This window comes from Oryctolagus cuniculus, chromosome 8 (assembly GCF_051225735.1).
Source record: "Oryctolagus cuniculus isolate XC-2025 breed Fujian yellow rabbit chromosome 8, ASM5122573v1, whole genome shotgun sequence".
Taxonomy (NCBI): domain Eukaryota; kingdom Metazoa; phylum Chordata; class Mammalia; order Lagomorpha; family Leporidae; genus Oryctolagus; species Oryctolagus cuniculus.
In genome coordinates this window covers 137,299,312-137,320,623 of record NC_142874.1, presented here as the reverse complement: position 1 = coordinate 137,320,623, position 21,312 = coordinate 137,299,312, and the positions used below count along the sequence as shown (strand labels likewise).

Here is a 21,312-nt window from a genome sequence, read left to right as displayed (position 1 = left end):
TCCGTGCTCTGCCCCTGACCTCGACTCACTCCACAGCCCTGGCCCAGCCAGAGCCAGCCCACCCACGCCCCACGGCCCAGCGCTAGGGGATCTGAAAAAGAGCCCTGTGCCCAGGAGATGGCGAGGGCTTCCAGAGGGTCAGCCGCACGCCGACCACGGGGTCTGATGCCACGGCCAAGAGCCAGGCGAGCCATCTTTGGGCAGGAGAGGAGCTCACACTCTGAACGCCCATGGCCTGTGGTTTCCATGGGGCATACACACACGCACACCCACACCCCCCCCACATACCCATGCATACACACAGGCTCACCCACACATCTACATAGGTGCACACACACACAAATCCACACATGCATGCATACACGTGCGCACCCTCACACCCCTCACACGTCCCCCCTCCATGGGCACACATATATGGACACACACAGGTACACCCACACATCTACATAGGTGCACACACACAAATCCACACATGCATGCATACACATGCAACCCTCTCACACCCTACATGCACACCCCTCCATGGGCACACATATATGGACACACACAGGTACACCCACACATCTACATAGGTGCACACACACAAATCCACACATGCATGCATATACATGCAACCCTCTCACATCCTACATGCACACCCCTCCATGGGCACACACACAACCCACACATGCATGCACACATATGCCTACCCCCCAAAGGCATACACACACATGCACACACAGGCACATTCACAGATGTACATAGGTGCGCCTACACATACAACACATACATGCATGGACACACACAAATCCACACATGCATGCATACACGTGCACACCCTCACACCCCTCACACGTCCCCCCTCCATGGGCACACATATATGGACACACACAGGTACACCCACACATCTGCATAGGTGCACACACACAAATCCACACACGCATGCATACACATGCAACCCTCTCTCACCCTACATGCACACCCCTCCATGGACACACACACAAATCCACACATGCATGCATACACGTGCAACCCTCTCTCACCCTACATACACACCCCTCGTGGGCACACACAGGCGCATTGCACATCTGCATAGATAAATGCACACACACAACCCATACATGCATGCACACACATGCACACATCCCCACAGGCACATTCACAGATGTTCATGGGTGCACCCACACATACAACACATACATGCAGGCACACACACATGCATACCCTCTAACCCCGACATGTTCACCCCAATAGGCACACATACCCACTTAGATGCACACAGGCACACCCGCACATCTACACAGGTACACACACACACGTGAAAACACACTCAGAGGGCAGGCCTGGGTGTCCATACATCTGCTCCTTCTGCTCAGGCTCCCTGCTACAGCAGTGTCACAGGAGCAGGCATGACCTTGGGCAGCTTTGGATCCAGGGTCACTCCCATCTCTGTGCACAGCAAGAGAGCCTGCACCCTGGGACCATCTCCCCCAGACCTGGGCCACTGACCTTGTTCCAGATGAGGACAGGGGTCGGGATGCCGATGACCTCGCAGCTCAGGTACACCTGGGCGCCTGTGACGTTCCAGATGTCCTTGGGCGGCGTCACTATGGAGGGACCTAGGAGAGGGCACAAAGCAAACCCGTCTTTGAGCAGTCATTAACAGCAGTGAGCCATGTGGGAAGTACAAACTTGACCCCGTGGGTGAGGCCCCCCCTCTGAGGCCAGCTTCAAAGACCAGGCTTCCTCCTGCCCCAGCACAGTGCTGGGCTCAGCCCTGGGAAAGCTCAAATTTAAGCAAACAAACCAACTAGGAACAATTAGGAAGAAAAACTTGCTGTTGTTAATATTTTCTTTGCTCAAAGCAATTTATTTTTAATTTACCAGCTGTTTTGTATTATCTTGGACCTTCCTATTAACACAGTGAATTTTTTTGTTCCAAATATTTTTCTTCTTTTGTTTACCAGTGTCTCTGTCTTTTTTTTTTTTTTTTTTTTTTTTTTTTTTTTTTTTTTTTTTTGAGGAGGAGGCAATGGCCAATCACTCCTTGGAAAACAAAGAGAGAAAAAAATCAGGGAGCAGGCAAGATGCCTGTATTGCATGCACATCAGAGTGTCAGGGTTTAATCCCTGGCCCTGGCCCCCGACTCCAAGTTCAATGCGGACTCTGGGAGACAGTGAACTGGACCCCCTGCCACCTAGGTTCTATTCCTGGGACCCAGCTCAGGCCCCAGCCCCATCCTGGCTGTTGGAGGCATTTGGGGAGTGAACCAGCAGGTAGGGACACTGTCCATCTGTGTGTGTCTCTCTCTTGCTCTCAAATAAGTAATAAACATCTGTATGAGGATATCTGAAAGTGTGCTGGGTACCAGACAAGGTCAAAGTCCCCGTCTTCAGAAGCGGAGGTTCTCAGACTGACAGGTTGGTGGTGGTGTGGCAGGGCTGAAGAGACACGCCCACTGGGGGTCAGAGAAGACAGCGCATGACTCCTGTTTCCGGGGCAGCCCGAGGAAGGCAGCTGGCTACAGAGAAGTGAGAGAGGGCTCCTTTCTCAGGGCTCTCAGTGTCTATGTCCCTGGCGGGGGGGGGGGGCAGTGGCGCACTAGCAAATGGGGGGCACCCTGAGGGCAGTGCCTGAATGCAGCAGGTTTGGGGCCGCGCCAGGTAGGCCATAGTGGCCGCTCCCCACCCTGCAGTCCTGGACCACGGCACACCCTTGTCTGTCACAGCATTGGCTATGGGCAGGTGCATAATTTGGGCCACTAAAGGGGAGTGACTCTGGGCCTGGGGTTCGCTAAAAACTATGGCTCCTGGGCTAAACCTGGCCCAGCACTGGTTTTTGCATAGTCCACAAGCCAAGAATGGTTTTTATGCTCTTATTTATAACTTAAAAATTCAGGGGCTGGCACTGTAGCGTAGGGGGTAAAGCTTCTGCCTGCAGTGCCGGCATCCCATATGGGCGGCGGTTCAAGTCCCTGCTGTTCCACTTCTGATCCAGCTCTCTGCTATGGCCTGGGAAAGCAGTACAAGATGGTCCAAGTGCTTGGGCCCCTGCAACCCATGTGGAGACCCGGAAGAAGCTCCTGGCTTTGGATCGGCGCAGTTCTGGCTGTTGCAGCCACCTGGGGAGTGAACCAGCGGATGGAAGACCTCTCTCTCTGCCTCTGCCTCTCTGTAACTCTGCCTTTCAAATAAATAACTAAATCTTTAAAAAAATTCAAAGAAGTATTTTATTGCTTTGACAGGCAGAGACATAGAGAGAAAAGAGAGTGAGTGAGCGAGCTCCCATCTGCTGATTCACCCAAATGCCTACCATGACTGGGACTGCACCAGGGCAGAGCCAGGAGCGGGGCTCTCAACCCAGGTCTCCCGCACGGGTGGCAAGAATGGAACTGCTTGAGCCATTACTGCTGCTGCCCAGGCTCTGCACTGGTTGGGGGCTTGAAGCAGATATAGAACCAAGGTGTGGATATCTTAGCCATGAGGCCAAATACACATTCCTTTGGGTTTTTAAATGATTAAAAACAACTTTAACGGTAGTATTTCATGACATGAGAGAAATTCAGGAAGTTCCCATTTCAGTGACCATGAAATAAAGTTTTATTGGGACCAGCCACACCCCTTCCTCTACCCATCTTCTGATACTTTCCTGCCACCACAGGGGTGTGGGGCAGGTGCAGCTGAGACTGTGGCCTAACACCCGGGCGGTCTGGCCCTTTACAGAAGGTGTGTGATTCCTGCTCTACTCAAACACAGGGAGACGCCAGCCTAAGGCAGGTGTTGCCAGAAAGGCTCGGGGCGCCCAGCCTCACACGTTCCCAGGAGCTGGCATCAGCAAGCCCACGGGGTGCCTCTGGCGCTGCGACACGGTGGTGCCGGGGGAACCAGCAGACGCTGGCTGCACTTGGGGCTGTCCCGCTGCTCCTCCCCCCCAGGGAGGCAGCTTTGGGAGAACACACGGACCTGCACACCTGCTTCTCCCGGTCAGTGCTCCCTTCTGCTGGGATCAGCCCCAGGACCCTCAGAGTGGAGGGCAGCTGTGGCTCGGCCTGGTCTCAGCTCTTGCAAGGGTTAAGGCTTCCTTCTGAATGTCCAGGGGTCTAACTGTGGGGCCATGTTGCGTCAGAGTCCTGGGAAAGGCACAAGCTTGCCTGGGGGCCTGGAGCGCTTCCCGGCCTGACCAGCTTCCGGGGGACACGCGGCCTCCCCCTGCAGCGGCCGCTTCCAGCCCACCCTTCGTTCCTTGAGATGGAAAGGAAATGACCCGGTCTGCTCAAGAATCAGAAGTGGATTATTTTTTTTTAATCCCTCGGGAGATTTTTATTTTTACCCTGGGTAAGAATGTGCCGAGCCAGCCCAGTTCTGCAGGACCTAAATATATTCGCTGCTTCCTCCAAACTGTAAGTCTGGCTCCCAGGGAGCCATCATCTTGGCACAAAGCGGACATGGGCAGCGCAGCACCGGGGCGGTGCCATCCTGGGCTTTCCTAGTCTCCATGTACCAACGTGGCCCCCTCACCTCCCCAGGCTACCCTAGGATTTGGACACTTCTGTGCCAGACCTGGTGGGCTCTGAACCCCTTTGTCCCGTGTCTCTGAGGGTCCCAGGCTGCTCCGTCTCCTTCCCACCCACAGGCCTGGCAGGAGGCGCTCCGAGCTCAGGGATGTCCAGGGAAGGCTCTGGGGAGAACTCAGCAGTGCACACCGCAGGCTCGGGGCCACGGCTCCCCCAGCAGAGCAGCGCAGGGTGTGCGAGATGCTGGGGTCAGGAGGCTCTGTGCCTTGTGGCAAAGCCCTCCTCCTAGCCCGGTTCCATCTGCCCAGGCCAGTCCTGGTGGCGGAGTCGTAAGCTTGGGTCAAGGGCAGCGTCTGGGGTGCAGCTGCAGGAGGTCTAGCCTGGGACTCTCCAGATACCCTGAAGCCGGCCTCGGAGCCCGCCATGGCCTCACTTGCACAGCTGCTCTTACTTAAAACAGTCCAGTGGGCTTCTCCGGTCAGTGCTCCCAGCCAGGGTCCCGTGTTAGAAATCTGCACCCAGCCCAATGCTCCAAAGGGCTCCTCTCTCCTTCCACAACTTTCACGTTCTATCTTTTCCATGTAGGAAATGTTTCTGGCCCAACTTGAGTTAATCTGCGTGATGCTTGGAGGTTAAGCTCCAAGTTCCTTTTCTCCCCCAACAGCTATGCAAGTACATTTGTGGAAAAGACCATCCTCGGGGCGGGCATCCCGGGCGCAGCTGGTTAAGCTGCTGCCTCTGATGCTGGCATCCCATATCAGAGCGCTGGTTCAAGTCCTGGCTGCTCCACTTCCAATCAGCTCCCTGCTGATGGGCCGGCGAAAGCAGTGGAAGATGGCCCAAGTACTTGGGCACCTGCCACCCACATGGGAGGCCCGGATGGAGTTCCAGGCTCCTGGCTTGGGCCCCGCCCAGCCCTGGCTGTTGTGGCCATTTTGGGGAGTGAACCAGTGGATGGCAGATCTCTCTATTTCTCGCTCTCTCTCTGTAATGCTGCCCTTCCCATAAAGAAATAAATAAACCATTGACAAGAAAGAGACAAGACTACCCTCTTCCCGCTGAATCATGAATCGTGCCTTGGCAAACCCACTGAGCATACACGTGTGGTCCCCTTCTGGGCTCTAATTCCATCCCCGCACCAATGACCATGGAATAATCTAGAAATCAACCATCCAACATTGAAGCAGCAGACAGGGGCTGATCTCTGAGTTCAGTCTCCCTTCCCATTCTCTTCTTATTCCAAAAAGCAGAACATTCCAGGAGAAGCAGGGATACCCATGGAACCCAGGAACCTCTCTCTGAGTCACTGCTGGGCTGCAGGATCAGAGAACGCAAGCTGTGGGCTCCCCCTTCTCAGCCCTCCCAGCCTTTGGGGTCCACAACAAAGCCTTGGACAATGGAACAGCACTCAAGCTAGTCTGAGAACACGAATCCATTTTTCAGCTCTGCTACCCGGGTGTTTCTAGAATGCTACAAGATCTCTGTGTATTTACTGATTGCCGGCAGGGTGACAGGGCAGCAGGGGCCATTAGGAACAGCAGCTGCATGTTTACAAAAACCCCTGGCTATTTCAAATATCCGCAAACACAGGCTGGATTCAGTAACGCCAAGAGAAACTCGATAAACAACATCTAAACGGGAAAGAGAGAGACCTGGAGGGTTTGGTAGGCAGCCTCTGGCCCAGTGCGGAGGCTGAGCGGGAGGCGAGCCACAGACCACCTGGCGCAGGTGCAGGCGGGGCGGCCTCACCTGCACTTCCTGTGCCCGCGGAGTCCAGAGGGGAGCAGCTTTTCCCACTCCCCCGGTTCAGAGCCAGCACCTGGAGGACTCTGCTTACTAAGCTCCGCCTGGTTCTCTGCAAATGCCCGCGATAAGTGGGGGGAACAGAGCAACCCCTTGTGAAGGCTGACGTGACGTGACGTGACGTGACAGCGACAGGCAGGGAGCCGCCGAGGCGCGTGCAGAAGAGGTGGTGAGAACGTTCTCGACAGCACCACACCCCCCTCCTTCTCTCCAAAAACCCAGCACCCCACGCACGCCGTGGATGAGCAACCTCACTGCTCACTGACACCTCGAATCCACGCTATCCAGCAAAGCCATTCCAGAAGGTTCTACCTGGGGACAGCGCTCGGCTCCGTGACTCTGTAGCACACCACTGCTCCTTCCCCTCCACCTTGCTTCCGAGGACAAAGCAGATCCAGAATTTCTGTCTCCTTTAAGGATAAAGGCGTTTGCCGTGGCCTCAGCCCATCTTCTCACGTGGGAAGCTCACGCTTGGTGCTGCCCGGGCTAACGACGTGGCCGTCTGAGTCACGCTCAGGGTTGGGATTCCACTGAAAGCAAGTCACACGCTCTTTCAACGTACAGGGACCCAGGTGAAGGCCAGGCCCAGTTATTTATTTTTCCACACTCTGGGTCCATTCAGGATCTCAGGCTGCTCAGCTGTGCGTCCAGCAAACATCCTGTCCATGGAGTGGCTGACCGCCCGCTGCCTTTGCTCTGTGTCCACCCCGGGGCTGGGTCACAGAGCAGCTGTGCTGCCCACAGTGCTGCCTGGGGCTGTCCCCAGGCCACGGTCATGCCACGGCCCTCCCCACTGCAAACCCACTCACGCCTCTCTGCCTTGGATGACTGTCCCGAGCCAGTGCCTCCCGCCCTCCTCTCTCCTCCTCACAGAGCTCGGTCTCTTCCGATCTGTCTCAACCCTCCAAGTTCATTTTCTGGCTTCCCTATTTTTCGTATCTCTTGCCCAGCACCCGCTCTCCACCTCTTCTTTTTAAACTCTTCTTGAAGGGAAAGAACAAGATGGGGAGGAGGGCGGCAATGTGGCGATCCGCCCCCTATGATGCCAGCATCCCATGTAAGCACAGGTTCGAGTCCCGGCTGCTGCACTTCCAATCCAGCTCCCTGCTAATGTGCTTGGGAAAGCAGTGGAAGATGGCCCAGGTGCTTGGGCCCCTGCCACCCATGTGGGAGACCCGGATGGAGTTCCAGGATCCTGGCTTTGGCCTGGCCCAGCCCTGGCTACTGTGGCCATTTGGGGAAATGGAAGACCTCTTTCTCTAACTTTGCCTTTCAAATAAATAAATAAATCTTAAAAAAAAAAAAAAAGAAAAAAGAAAAAAGAAAAAGAAAGAAGGGAAAAAGAGGTAGAGGAAGAGAGGGAGAAAAAAAGAAAACACGAAATAAAGATGGCCAGACGGTGACATTGTGGCCAGAAGAAGCGAGCTGGATGTTAGGGAGGGGATGAAAATTCAATTTAGTGAATCAGTGCCACCTTAGCCTAGACGGATGGGCGTGTGGCACAGTGGTTACCATGCCGGCTGCAGGCCTGCTTTGAGCTCTGGCTCCTCTGCTTTCAATCCAGCCCCCTGCTAATGCACACTCCGGGAGGCAACAGGTGACGGTTCAGGTACTTGGATCCCTGCCACACAAGTGGGAGACCCAGGTGGAGTTTTGGGCTTCTGGCTGGTCCAGCTCCGACTGTCGAGAGCATCTGGGGGAGTGGACGAATGGATGCAGTTCTCTCTCTCTCTCTCTCTCTCTACCTGTTTCCATCTCTCTGGGCTTCAAGTATAAATAAATAAATACAAATCTGCTTTGAAAGGTACCCATACGTAGAAGCCGTGAGAGCTCCCGTAGGGTCTCCCCCAGGTTTGCTGCCTCCTCTCCCGCTCTGCTCTGCGTTCTTCCAGGCACCCCTCCCCTGGGGGCGCTCGATCATATTCTGGGAGTAGCCACGTCACTGGAGACACACAAGGGATGGGTTTAAATGTGGAATATTACAGCCGGGTTCTGGGCAGTCCTCATGCAACACTCAAATGTCAGGAAGAAAAGACCCTGATACAGAACTGACCTTGCATTTAACACCGATTAATTCACTCAAGCAGATTTTCTTTTAATTAGAAAAATAATTTATTTGAGAGGCAGAGAATCAGAGACAAAGAGGGTTTGAGCTCCCATCCAGCGTTCATTCCCCAGATGCCTGTGATGGCCCCGCCGGCCCAGGCAGGAGCTGGGAGCTGGGAGCTTGATCCAGGCCTCCCACGCGGGTGGCAGGAACCAAGCTCCTGGAGCCATCACCGTTGCTTCCCAGGGTGTTCACCAGCAAGAAGCTGGACTCAGACTCTGGAGAAAGACTTTGAACCCAGGCCTGCCCTACGGGATGTGGGTGTTTGCACCACGAGGCCCCACACCTGCCTGCCAAGCTGACTGTCATGGAGCTGTGACGGAGAGGACAGGGTTAAAAACCATTGTTCTATAAAAAGCACAGGGAGCGATAATGTAAAAGAGGCATGCAAGCCATTTCCTAGTCTCCCCCAGAGCACAAAAGCACAACCCAGCCATGACCCGGGATGTCCTCGGCCCATTACCGTGAATAAAAAAAAATACAGACAGTCATTCTTGGGGACAGGACACATGGCTCTGGATCCTTGTCTACTGTTGAGAACCGGACCAGCTGCTCCACGACGCCACTCCACCAGGACGAGCCGCTCCAGCAGTCTGCGGCCGTCTGGGTTGGGAAGAACCTGCACCAGCATGAACCGGTCCGAGGCACGGTCGTCCGGCAGCTCTGGTGCCTGGGAAGCTCTGGGGTTCCACTGCCGGGCCCTGGAGCGCTCGCTCCCTGGAAACTGGCCCGATGCTCCCTTCACCTGCCTGGGTGCAATGTCCACGCCTATAACACAGTTCCCTCTCCTAGGGGTGGAAGAAAAAAAAAAACCACCCAGAACTCAAAAAGGCAGCACCTGTTACCTGCTTCGCTTACTTTTAGCTCATGTTTCAACCTGAAAGAGCGGAGCAGGAGAAGTGAGGAGAGGTCACGTTTTGAAGATCAAAAGTCAAACTCTCTCCAAAATTATTTCCAGCCTCCAATGTCACAGCCAACGGCACACTTAACCACTTCAGCGCCTTCCTCCTTCTCCCATCACCTCTTCCAGTTTTTTCCTGCCAACTCTTGTCTCCCACTTCCACCCATGCCCTCCCTCCACTCCCAAACACCGAGCTCACCCACCCTACTCGCTTGTTTCCACTCCCCGCATCCTGGTTTGGATGGTCTCGTCCAGCCTCTACCTCTTCTCTGGAGTTCCAAGGCTCATGCTTCACTGTACAGTCCCAGTTCCCGCTTATTTTTATCTCCGAAATCCTGCTGGGTCAGAGTTAGTTCCATACAGCTTAGTGCATCATGGTTCTCTAATGCTTTCCCCCAGCTGGGCCAGCAGAGGAGGCCAGCGTCATGACAGAGTCAGAACCCAGCCAGGGCCCCTCTTCCAGGCCAGCTCTCTGCTGTGGCCCGGGAGTGCAGTGGAGGATGGCCCAGGTCCTTGGGCCCTGCACCCCATGGGAGACCAGGAGAAGCACCTGGCTCCTGCCATCGGATCAGTGCAGTGCGCCGGCCTCAGCAGCCACTGGAGGGTGAACCAATGACAAAAGGAAGACCTTTCTCTCTGTCTCTCTCTCTCATTGTCCACTCTGCCTGTAAAAAAAAAAAAAAAAAAAAAAAAGAACCCAGCCAGGAACCATGGGATCAGATCCAGGCCACTGGAAGCAGGGAGAACCAGATGAGATGGTGTAAGCGGACATGGGTAGCAGCCAGTCGGTAAGAAGAGGTCACGAGTGTACACACACGGCTGAGAAGATGCCCACTGTCTCGACCCTGCGGCAGTGCACGGATTGCCCAGCTGTGCCATGGCTGCCCCTCACACACCAGCTAGCAGATTAACTTTATCTCAACACGTTATCACAACCTTATCTCACACTTCACTTTCTCTCGCCATAGCGCTGTTGCCTGGTTGGCGCCCACTCACCGCTGGTTACAGTATGACCAGGAGACGGAACGGGATTTGAACACCTGTCACTCAAAGCCTCCCCCACGGAGAGGGCCGGTCTGCTGGGGAGAAAGGCTCTCCAGTCATCCCACACCCAGAACGAGAGGGCTTCTGCCTCCCGCTGGGTTCCAGCACCCCGGGTGGTTCTCACTGGGCACTTACTCACACGGCTAACACAGCGGGTACAAGGACTTCTCCAAGTTGGGGTAGGTGTGCAAACCACGCTCACTACGTGATGCTGAGTTCTGGAAAAGTCCACACAGAGTCTGTGCACTGACACCAAATAAGGGCTCAGAGTGAGCTCAGAGACCACACGTGGAGATGCGGCGTTCAGACAACTTGGCTTAAACCCTCCGATTGAGCTGGGATTCCGAGAACACATGGAAGGGAAAAGGGCCAAACAAAAGCACAAAATGGGAAAAGAATACTAGGAAGGCGCTGTGGCCCCCAGGGGGAAGGGGGTGAAGCACGCGCGGACTTCCTGACATTAAACGGGGGAAAGCAGCCGCAGCACGGCTAGTCAAAGGGCAGAGCCATCTGCCAAGGCAGTCACTTTGGGAACTTCCAGAGGCGTGGTGACAAAGCCCCAGAACCTTGCAATCAGTCTCAGGGACACCAACGGAGGCTGGCAAGGGGAGGAGAAGAAAATACTCAGTGTAAATGGCACAGCCAGATTTAAGTTCAGCGTTTTCATGTAAGACAACTTCATCTGGCCATGGTAGCCACTGTTAGTCATTTACACTTTAGTATGAATGAGGAGCCAACAGGTGCTCATGATGGGGCTCTGTCAAACAAGGGTACAGTCGTTTAAGAACTGCTTCCTCTTCTCTTCTGCACACAATCTATGGAGGTGGGGTAGGTGAGAGCCTGCTGGGAGCAGGTCTTGGAGAACAGTGAGTTCAGGGCATGGAAGTGGAGTCAGGAATTCTTCAGTCCTGTGACACGGCACAAGTTACTCAGCTTCCCCCAATTTGTTCATCTGTGAAGTGGGCCAACAGCCAAGTCACAGCATCAGAAGACTCAAACAAGGCACAGGAATTAGCACAGCACCTGGCGTGGGCCGAACATTCCACACGCATTAGCTACCGGCTTGTATTTCAGCTCAGGGCTTGCCTGAGCAGGGGCTGGAGGCAGGACAGAGCCAGCGCACCCTGGAGCAGCGAGGACACCAGGCCAGCCCGGGGAGAGGGCAGCCAAGACCCTCGGTGTGGGGTGCGGCCAGAGGCGGCAGAGGAGAGATTCAGGTGGCCGCCTGCAAGACTGCTGTGGAAGTCTCTGCCGCAGGGCAGGGGCAGGCCAGACAGGAAAGGCCTGCCTCCAGGGAGACGCAAAGGCAGACAGCAGAGCCCGGTTACTCAGGAAGAGCCAACACGATCCAGCACCCAGCTGGACGTGGGCAGAGAGGGATGAGTTACAGGCTGGGGCCCCTGTGGGTGCCGTGCTGTGGGGCAGCGGGCAAAGCATCCCATATGGGCGCCGCTTTGAGTCCTGGCAGCTCCACTTATGATCCAGCTCCCTGCTAACATGCCTGGGAAAAGTAGCTGATGATAGCCCAAGTCCTTGGGCCCCTGCACCCACATGGGAGACCTGGATGAGGCTCCTGGCTCCTGGCCTCGGCCTGGTCCAGCCCTGGCCATTGTGGTGATCTTGGGAGTGAACCAGCAGATGGAAGCTTGCTCTCTCTCTCTCCCTCCCTCCCTCTAACTCTGCCTTTCAAATAAATAATAAATCTTTAAAAAAAAAAATGAAAACAACTCCAAAGGCTGTGGGCCTGAGAGGCCAGAGGCGGCCGCCACAGCAGGGCGGAAGCGGATGTCAGGGGAAGACGGGTGCCGGGTTAGAGAAGGGAAGGGGTGGGTTTGGGCTTTGATGCACTGAACTGGGGCATTGTCTGGGCAAGGAGGAGGCACTGAACCCTCGGGGAGAGGAGACAGGCGCAGAGCAGCAGGATCACAGCGCCTGGGCAAACACGGCGCTCAGCGCTGCAGCCCTGCAAGGCCCGTGGGCTCCTCCGCGTGGGCCGGCTTCAGCTCCCCTGGGGGAATTCCTTCAGCCCACTGCTGCCCAGCTGGCCACTGGCACCGCTGGCACCGCACCTGGGGGTGGGGCAGAGCTGAGGCCCAGCTCAGCCGCCAGCCACTTCCTGGCAGGTGCAGGCTGACAATGCAACATAGGACAACCCATGGCGACACCGCCGTTGGGACTGGTTAAGAAGGTACCCTGTTCTGGCTCCAGGCTCTGATGCTACATTAGGAATCTTCCCAAGTGCACACAGTGGCCGTGACTCTACCTCCAGGTTACCAGCACAAGTCCGAGCCGACCGCGGAACACAAGCAGAAAGCGCCTTCTTGCAATTTGTGACTTGCGAGCCAATCTCTTATTTGATGATTTTTTGAAAATTCCTTTTCCTTGTAGGGGTCCAGCCCAGGGAAGTGTGGGGTATAGGCCAGGGTTCTGAGGCCAGGGTACGGTGCCAACCCTCGGAGCACTCTTGGGGTCATCCTTACAGGGGCCTGACATGAGCTAAAGTGACTCACGGGAACCGGAAGCACCCTTCAGCAGGTGCAGAGCTCACGCTGGTGCCCCCGTGCGAGATGAGCCGACACGAACCCGAGTGGGCACCACTGCCAGATAAACGCTGACTCAGCAGAGCTGGGCGCCGGGGCGGGGGGGCAGCCCGGGCTGCCCATGTCACACCCCACCGACAGATGCCCACACAAGTGATGCAAGCAGGCTGGGTTTTTCCATGGCTGCAGCGAGTGGAAGAGTCGACGGCACAGCCAGCCTGCCCGCGGGGCACTCCCTAGCTACCTGGGTGTTTCTGGTCCATGTTTCTGCAGCCTTGGAAATACTTGGCCTGCACAAAGCAGAGCCTGCCTGGGCTGCACGATGACTCATCTCCATGCCGGCGCAGGCACGCTCCGTTCACTTTCCTGCTCTCTCAGCACAGAGCCAGGGTGGGTGCTGGTGCTGGTGGCGGCTTCCATAGGGCAGCACTTGTGGCCAGACCACGTGCATGGCCGCACCTGCTTCTGGGGCGGGGGGTCCTGGGAGTCTGGACCCTGGGCTCCTCACTGCCAAGCCTGCACCCACCTGTCCCCTCCACCCGCGACCACGCCTGGCCAGGAAGTGTTTCCTGGGCTGAGCTGATCCCCTCCCCGCTCCCTGGCGCTGGTCTCCACTGCGGGCCCGGCCCTCCCCAGGAAGGTGGGGAGGCTGGTCAGGAAGAACTGACCTTGAACTCTGTCCCCTGAAAGACATAAGGGACTCCCAAGTGGCCTTCAGCTTCAAGAGGGCCAGACTTGCCACAGCTAACACCTACCACATTCCAGAAAGCTGTGGAAGGTCGAGGCCTGACCTCCCAGGAGGCCCTGGGAGGCCGTGGCCCTGGGGACAATTCTGTCCCTTGTACATTCCGACAACAACCTGGAGGCACCAGGGAACATGACGTCTTGGGTCTTAAGTAGAAGACTAAAGTCACTTAGCCCCCCAAGAGCTGGACAAGCCCTCAGCACCACCCTTTGCCCAAGAAGAGATTTACAAGGTAGGATCCCAGCCATCCGGCAGGATTCTAACACGGAACCTCAGGTCAGCCCCTCAGGTCTGGGGTCACACGGCTGGAGAAGACGCCACCAAGAGGTGTCTGCAGGAACAGCAGCCGGCTGGGGGGAGGCACCACAGCCCCGGCGGCTCTGGCCTGCAGGACTTGAGCCCTGCTGTGCGCCGGCCCCACCTGAGGCTGTGTACAAAATGCTCACACCTGGGCTATCCCTGGGTGTGGGGTCTGGGTGACACCCTCAGTGCAGACACAGCCTGGGGCGGGGGTTCCTTGGCTGATGGGAAGATGCATGGACGGAAGTGGGACAGGAGAGAGGATGGCGGTGCTGAAGAAGTACCGAGCCTGGGTCAGCACGGGCAGTGAGCGGCCGCTCACCTCTCAGGACAGCGGGGAGCCCCACGCTGGCTGCAGGTGCAGGTACAGGGTATACACCCAGACCCCACACATGGGGATAACCCAGGTGTGAGTGCAGGGTGCAGGGACCTGAGGACGACACAGTGCCATTGCTGCTCGCACTCAGCCCACGGGGCATAGGAGCCGGCACCTGCTCACCGGCCTCTCCGCGCTGAGCTGCGGGCTCCAGGCTCTGCGCAGGTCGCCTCCTGGGCCATTTTCCATTTTCACAAAGCAGAGAGTAGGTTCTCGCCTGCCCCGCCCTCACCATTCCCACCCTTACTTCTGGTAGAGACCTGCTCTGTGTCCTGACTGTGTGGGTCCTGGGGAAACGCCTGCAACTGGGGCCTGCAGGGGGCGCTGTGGTTCACCTGCGGCTCTGAACACCTGCATCCCACAGGAGTGTGCCTGGGTTTGCGTTCCTGTCCGGCTTCCAATTCTAGCTTCCTGCTGATGTAAACCCCGGGAAGCAGTTCAAGTACCTGGGGCCCTGCCACCCATGTGGGAGAACTCCCGGATGGAGCTCCTGGCTCCAGGCTGCAGCCTGGCCCAGCCCTGGCCATTATGGCCATTTGGGGAGTGAACCAGGGGATGAAGATCTCTCTCTCCCTCTCTCTATAAACCTGCAATTCAAATAAATAAATAAATAAAATCTTTAAAAAAAAAGAACTCATAATAATGACAATGCCACGGCCAGGGACCCCTCCCCTGCTGGGTTCAGCTGCCTGTCCAGGGCCAGCCTCAGCTGTTGGAGAGGACGGACGAGGCAGGCTCGTGTGAGATGGACCCCTCAGGCCTCTGCAGCGTGGCTAGTGGGGGCTGGCGTCTGGCTCTGTCGCTGGTCCCGTTTCTGCCTCGGGCCTCATTGCGTCACCAAGAGCTTTGGTCATCACAGCCGCCCGGGCCGGCGCCGCTGGCAGACAGCCCCAGACATGAATCAGCGCCCACGTCTGCGCTCCCCTGTTCCCAGAGAGGCCCCTCAGGCTGTTTCCTGTGCCCTTGTGTGAGGTCCCTCTCAGCCACGGACCCCAAGCGTATCCATAGTTTAGCTGCTCTTGGCTGGGCGTCCTCAGGGTCTTCCCCAGCGTCCTGGGAAGACGTGGCATTGCCATCTCCCGTTTTCTGTACTTCCCAGCACTGTCCCCAAGGCTTCTGGGCCTAGAGCACACGCGTCCCAAGTGCTCGAGCCATCGCCACGCCTCCCAGGGTGCACAGTGGCAGAAGGCTGGAACTCAAGCCAGCCGCTTGTATAGGGGACGCTGGCGTCCCCAAGTGGCGGCGTAAGTGCTGCACCACAGCCGCCGCCCCTCCATTCATGTTTCCTGCAGAAGCCAGCGTGTGAAAATGCGCCCAGCATTCACCTGCAAACCCTGGGTGGAGATGCCAGGTGCATGGCATTCCCCGTGTGTGGCGGGGCTGCTCTGCAAGCCACACGAGCCAAGGCCAACGCCTGGGGAACGCTCCCGGGCACAGCCCAGCGGCCTCTCTGGCACTGGCGTGTTCCACATGCTCGTTCTAACCGCCAGGGAGGGCATGAGGGTCCTCCTGAATGATTTTACTAAACGGTAAAATCCAGAGAAAGCAGGTTTCTCACCTGTCCCTCCTCGTCTCAGAGCTGTCACCACTGGGACCTCCCCGTGACTCCTTGGACACATCCTGCTCTCCCCAGTCCCTGGCCTTGGCACGTGCCCTTCCTTTTTCTAGAACATTCTGCTCCCTACACTTTGCCTGCTTACAAATATTCTCTAGGTCTCAGTGTTGTTACCCTTTGCTTAACAAACCTCCTTGGTTCATTCTCACTCCCTCCAACCTCGTTCTGGTACCTACCACTTTAAACTTTTACTTTTATTTGAAAGGCAGACGGACACAGAGACACAGTCATAGAAAGATCTTCCATTCATGAGTTCACTCTTCAAACACCCACGTAATCCGGGGTTGGGCCAGGCCGAAGCCAGAAGTCAGGAGCCAGGAACTCCATCCTGGTCTCCTATGTGGGTGCCAGGGAATCCAGGACTTGAGCCATCGCTGCTGCCTCGTTAGCAGGGAGCTGGAATGGGAGGCGGGGTGGGGACTTGAATCCCCAGACTCCCCTGTGGGAGGCAGATGTCGCAAGCGGCTTCTTAGCTGCTGCACCAAGTGTCACCCTTGCCCCCTGCTTCAGGCGGGCGGCTCCTTCCTGGTTCTCACGTGCTCCTGTCCACTAGCCGTCGTCAGAGCAATGCACAGTGCACTTTCCTTGTCTGTATACCGATTAGCCCACGGGCTCCGTGCTGGGAAAGACGGCCAACTGACTCTCCCTAGTCCCTTTCGGTGTCCCAGTGCCTCGCCCCGAGTCATCAACAAACAGCCGAATAGTTGAATAAACCAATGTCACAGGCAAGACACACACCAGGTTTCCTATGTTCATATAAAGGTTCAAACAGCAAGCGTTTAGGAGCCGTTCCAAGAATCGGGCTTTCTGTGCCGTTCGTTATTTAATAGACTTGGGCGGGCAGCAGTTCTGCACTGCGCTGGCTGCAGCCAGCCATGGCCGTTTTTATTCCAGTTTGTACAAGGCTGTGCTTTGGCATTTGGGAAAGGGTAAAGGGCAGCGAGTCTGATGAACGGTGACCTATTTAAAAAGCCGGCCCCCGCCGCTCGTGGGTCCAGGGAGGCAGATGCTTAGGTGTGCCCTGCTCGTGTTCCTGACTCGGGGATCCGACCGGAGCAGTATCCCGGCCACAGCTGCGGATCTCGGGCTTTTCCGTGTGCACTCACACAGCTCCCAGGCTACAAAGGCATTTTTTTTTTTTTTTGACAGGCAGAGTGGACAGTGAGAGAGAGAGACAGAGAGAAAGGTCTTCCTTTGCCGTTGGTTCACCCTCCAATGGCTGTCGCGGCCGGCGCGCTGCTGCCAGCGCACCGTGCTGATCCGATGGCAGGAGCCAGGTACTTCTCCTGGTCTCCCATGGGGTGCAGGGCCCAAGGACTTGGGCCATCCTCCACTGCACTCCCGGGCCACAGCAGAGAGCTGGCCTGGAAGAGGAGCAACCGGGACAGAATCCGGCACCCCGACCCGACCGGGACTAGAACCCGGTGTGCCGGTGCCGCAAGGCAGAGGATTAGCCTAGTGAGCCGCGGCGCCGGCCCAAACTACAAAAGTATTTTAAAAAGCAGTGACCCCATCTGAAAGTTTGGAGAAAACCGAGGAGACAAAAGACCTTTAAAGATGGGCTCTGCGGGAAAGCGCGCCTGCCAGTCACTCTGTAAGCCACCGGTCAGGCTTCTGGTGGGAGACTCGAGAACCAGGGCTCGGCAGTGATTTCGAAGCACAGGGTGCAGCTCTGGGCTGAGAGCAGTGACGTTCCACAGCAAGGGGCCGGCGTCGGGACGTGGTGGGCAAAGCCGCTGGCATCCGGACGCAGTGGGCAAAGCCGCCATCTGTGACTCCAGCATCCCGTGAAGGAGCTCCACTTTGAGTCCCAGCTGCTCCACTTCCTATCCAGCTCCCAGCTGATGTGCCTGGGCAATCCTTGGGCCCCTGCATCCACGTGGGAGACCTGGATGGAGTTCCTGGCTCCTGGCTTTGGCCTGGCTCAGTCTGGCCATTTGGGGAGTGAACCAACAGATGGAAGATCTCTGTCTCTATCTCTAATTGTTTCAAACAAATGAAATGAAACTTAAAAAAAAAATTATACTGCTGAAGATGGCTCTAAATGAAACCACCAAAGGATAAGCCCCAGTTAAAAAGCTTTATGTGGGGGCTTGAGGGGAAAACATCAACCGACTGACAATGTGTTTCCCAACAGGAGAGACGATTTGCTGATTCCGCGATCTGAGAGGAAGGCCCTGGCTGGGGGACAGGCCCTCCAGCCACAGAGTCTCCTCCTCCTTTTCAAGTCCTATTATTCCCCCCCCCCCACCTCTTATTAAAAAAGGATTTAGTTATCTATTTGAAAGGTGGAGAGGGAGAGAGTTCCTCCACCTCCTGGTTCACTCCCCAGATGGCCAAAATGGCCAAGAGCTTCACCTGGTTCCCCTGTGTGGGTGGCAGGGGCCCAAGCACCTGGGCCATCCTGGGCTGCCCTCCCAGGCACATCAGCAGGAAGCTGGATTGGAAGTGGAGCAGCTGGGACACAAGCCAGCGCCCACACGGCATGCTGGCACTGCAGGTGGATCTTCAATCCGCTACAGCCACCATGCTGGCCTTTCTTCCTTTCTTTTTCAAAAGATTATTTATTTGAAAGGCAGAGTTAGTGGTGGTGGGGGGGGAGAGGCACAGGAGAGAGAGAGAAACAGAATAGCTTCCATTTGCTGGTTCACTCCCCAAATGGCCAGAACCTGGAACTCCATCCAGGTCTCCCATGTAGGTGCAGGGGCCCAAGTACTTGAGCCATCCTCTGCTGCTTTCCCAGGCACGTTAGTAGGACGCTGCATTGGAAGTGGAGCAGCCTGGCAGTGGGGGAGGGGAAGGTAAACACCTGCCCACTCATTCTGAGATGGTAGCAGAAAAGGAGCTGGAAGGCCAGGAATTCCTCTCCTCCCAAGTTACTAACACCAGCAGAAATAAGCTCCACTTCCCATCAGCCGGCTCCCACCGCAAAACCAGAAAAAGCCAGGAGCCCCGACATGCACCTTGGAAAAGCAGTGGTGCCCACAGCCGCCCGTGCCAGGCAGAGGGGCAGTGAGGGCCTTACCAAGCTGCATGAATGGTACTAGTGAGGCAGGCCTGGCTCTGGGGAAGTCACTTCCCAATTCCCTGGGGCCTTGCATTTGGAAATCTGCAGCCCATTCTGTAATTCAAGAAGAAGACAAACAGTGCTGGGCAGGATGCCATCGCCTGGGACCTCAGCCCACGCGTGTCTGGGGGCCTGTCGAGGTCCCAGGTGCCGGCTCGCCCACGGGCTGGGGCCAGGACAGAAACACAGGGAAAAGAAATCCTCTCAAACACACAGCCAAGTCTGTCTTCCTGGCTGCTCTGCCAAGATCGCCGGAGGGGGAGGAGCGCCTGGATGAGCTGAGGACCCGGGTGCATCGGTGCATCCGGCAAGACGAAGGCACTCGGTTAGCAGGGCAGCTTGTGAATGCAGCAAATGAAAGCTTGGTTTTGGAGAGAGGGGCTCTGCAGAGAACGCAGGTGCCATGCCTGGAAACCAACTCCACAGTGAGGAGACAGAGGACTCCCAACTCCAGGGCGGGCGAAGATGCCAGGGCCAGCCGCAGGTGCTTCTCCCCGGGGGAGGAGGGCTCCCAGCACCCTTCACTTTTTTTTTTTTTTTGACAGGCAGAGTGGACAGTGAGAGAGAGAGAGAGAGAAAGGTCTTCCTTTACCGTTGGTTCACCCTCCAATGGCTGCCGTGGCCTGCACCGCGCTGATCCGAAGCCAGGAGCCAGGTACTTCTCCTGGTCTCCCATGGGGTGCAGGGCCCAAGCACTTGGGCCATCCTCCACTGCACTCCCGGGCCACAGCAGAGAGCTGGACTGGAAGAGGGGCAACTGGAAGAGAATCTGGCCCCCCAGCCGGGACTAGAACCCGGTGTGCTGGCGCCGCAAGGCGGAGGATTAGCCTAGTGAGCCGAGGCGCCGGCCAGCACCCTTCACTTTCAGGGAGAGCACGGGGAGGGCAGGCCCAGGAAGTGCTCCCTGCAGGAGTGCCCGCTCCTGGGCTGGCCTGGAGCTTCCTTCCCAGGCAAATCCAGGGCCACCGGCCCCGTCTCAGATCTCACACCCTCTTCCAGTGACTGCTATGGCTTGGCTATGAGGGTGGGTGCTGCCCAAGGCCTGTGTGTTAGAGGTTGCAGTCTAAATTCTTATGCCAATGTGACTGAGGACGGAAGCTTCACCCACCAGGGTGCTTAGACACAGGGCCTTGGGGAAGCGACTGGAGTGGACCAGGCTGTGGGAGTGGCCCTCCTGGCCACGCAGACACAGATGACAGGCGCGCTCTGTCTCTGCTCACTGGCTCACCACGGCCATCTTCCAGCCGCCCGCTCTTAGACTGTGCACCTCCAAAAGCAGGAGCCGAGACCAGCCCCCTTCCTTCCTAACCAGCTGGTTGGAGAGCTCAGCCTCAGTGCCCAAGAGCTAACACAGCCACTGACTCCCTGCAGTGTGTTTTACAAAATTTGTTTCTAAATTATAAATTGACAAATTAGAGTATACATATTTATGGGTACAAGGTAATGTTATGATTTACAAATACAGAGTGGAATAAATTAAGTCAAGCTAATTAACATATCCATCACCTCAAATATTATTATATTTTAAATATTTATTTATTTGAAAGGCAGAGCTAGAGAGAGAGAGAGAGAGAGAGCGAGGTCTTCCACATACTGGCCCACTCCCCAACTGGCTGCCACAGCTGGAGCTGGGCTAATCCTAAGCCAGGAGCCTCCCTCAGGTCTCCCATGGGGCCCAAGGACTTGGGCCATCCTCTGCTGCTTTCCCAGGCCATTAGCAGGGAGCCAGATCAGAAACAGAGCAGTCAGGACCCCAACTGGCGCCCATATGGCATGCCGGCACCACAGGTTCACCTGCTATGCCACAGCGCCAGCCCCGTATTTATTATTTTTTGTTGTGAGAAGATCTGATATTTAGTTTCTCAGCAATTTAAAAACCCATAGTATTTACAACACGCACCATCCGTTCATAGCTCAGAGTTCAAGTCAGAAATGACAGTACCCTCCTCCCGTCTAACCAGGCTTTGTCCCCTGGACCACCAGTGGACCCCAACCACTCTCCTCTCTGCCTCTTGGGGTTGATGGCTCCAGCTCCCACCTGGGAGTGAGAGCAGGCTGCTCTGCCCACGCGTCTGCCCTACTGCGTTTAGCACCGAGTCCTCCAGCTCCACCGGTAGCACCAAGTCCTCCAGCTCCATCGGTAGCACCGAGTCCTCCAGCTCCATCGGTAGCACCGAGTCCTCCAGCTCCACCGGTGCTGGTGCTTTCTCTACCACTCCATCACGCATGTGTGACATCCTCTCTACCTGTTCCTCTGTGGGCAGACACCTGGGCTGACTGTAACCTGGCTGCTGTGAGCAGTGCTGCAGTGAACAGGGGCGT

General features: G+C 56.4%; 1 protein-coding gene across 1 annotated transcript in view; it reads right to left on the bottom strand.

Annotated features, from left to right (window-relative positions):
• IGFBP7 (insulin like growth factor binding protein 7) overlaps positions 1-21,312 on the bottom strand; it is a 64,853-nt gene that overhangs the window by 6,802 nt on the left and 36,739 nt on the right. Inside the window, exon 2 of the mRNA XM_051820240.3 lies at positions 1,489-1,598. Coding sequence (XP_051676200.2) covers positions 1,489-1,598 — 110 coding nt within the window. The remainder of the gene's footprint in view (positions 1-1,488; positions 1,599-21,312) is intronic.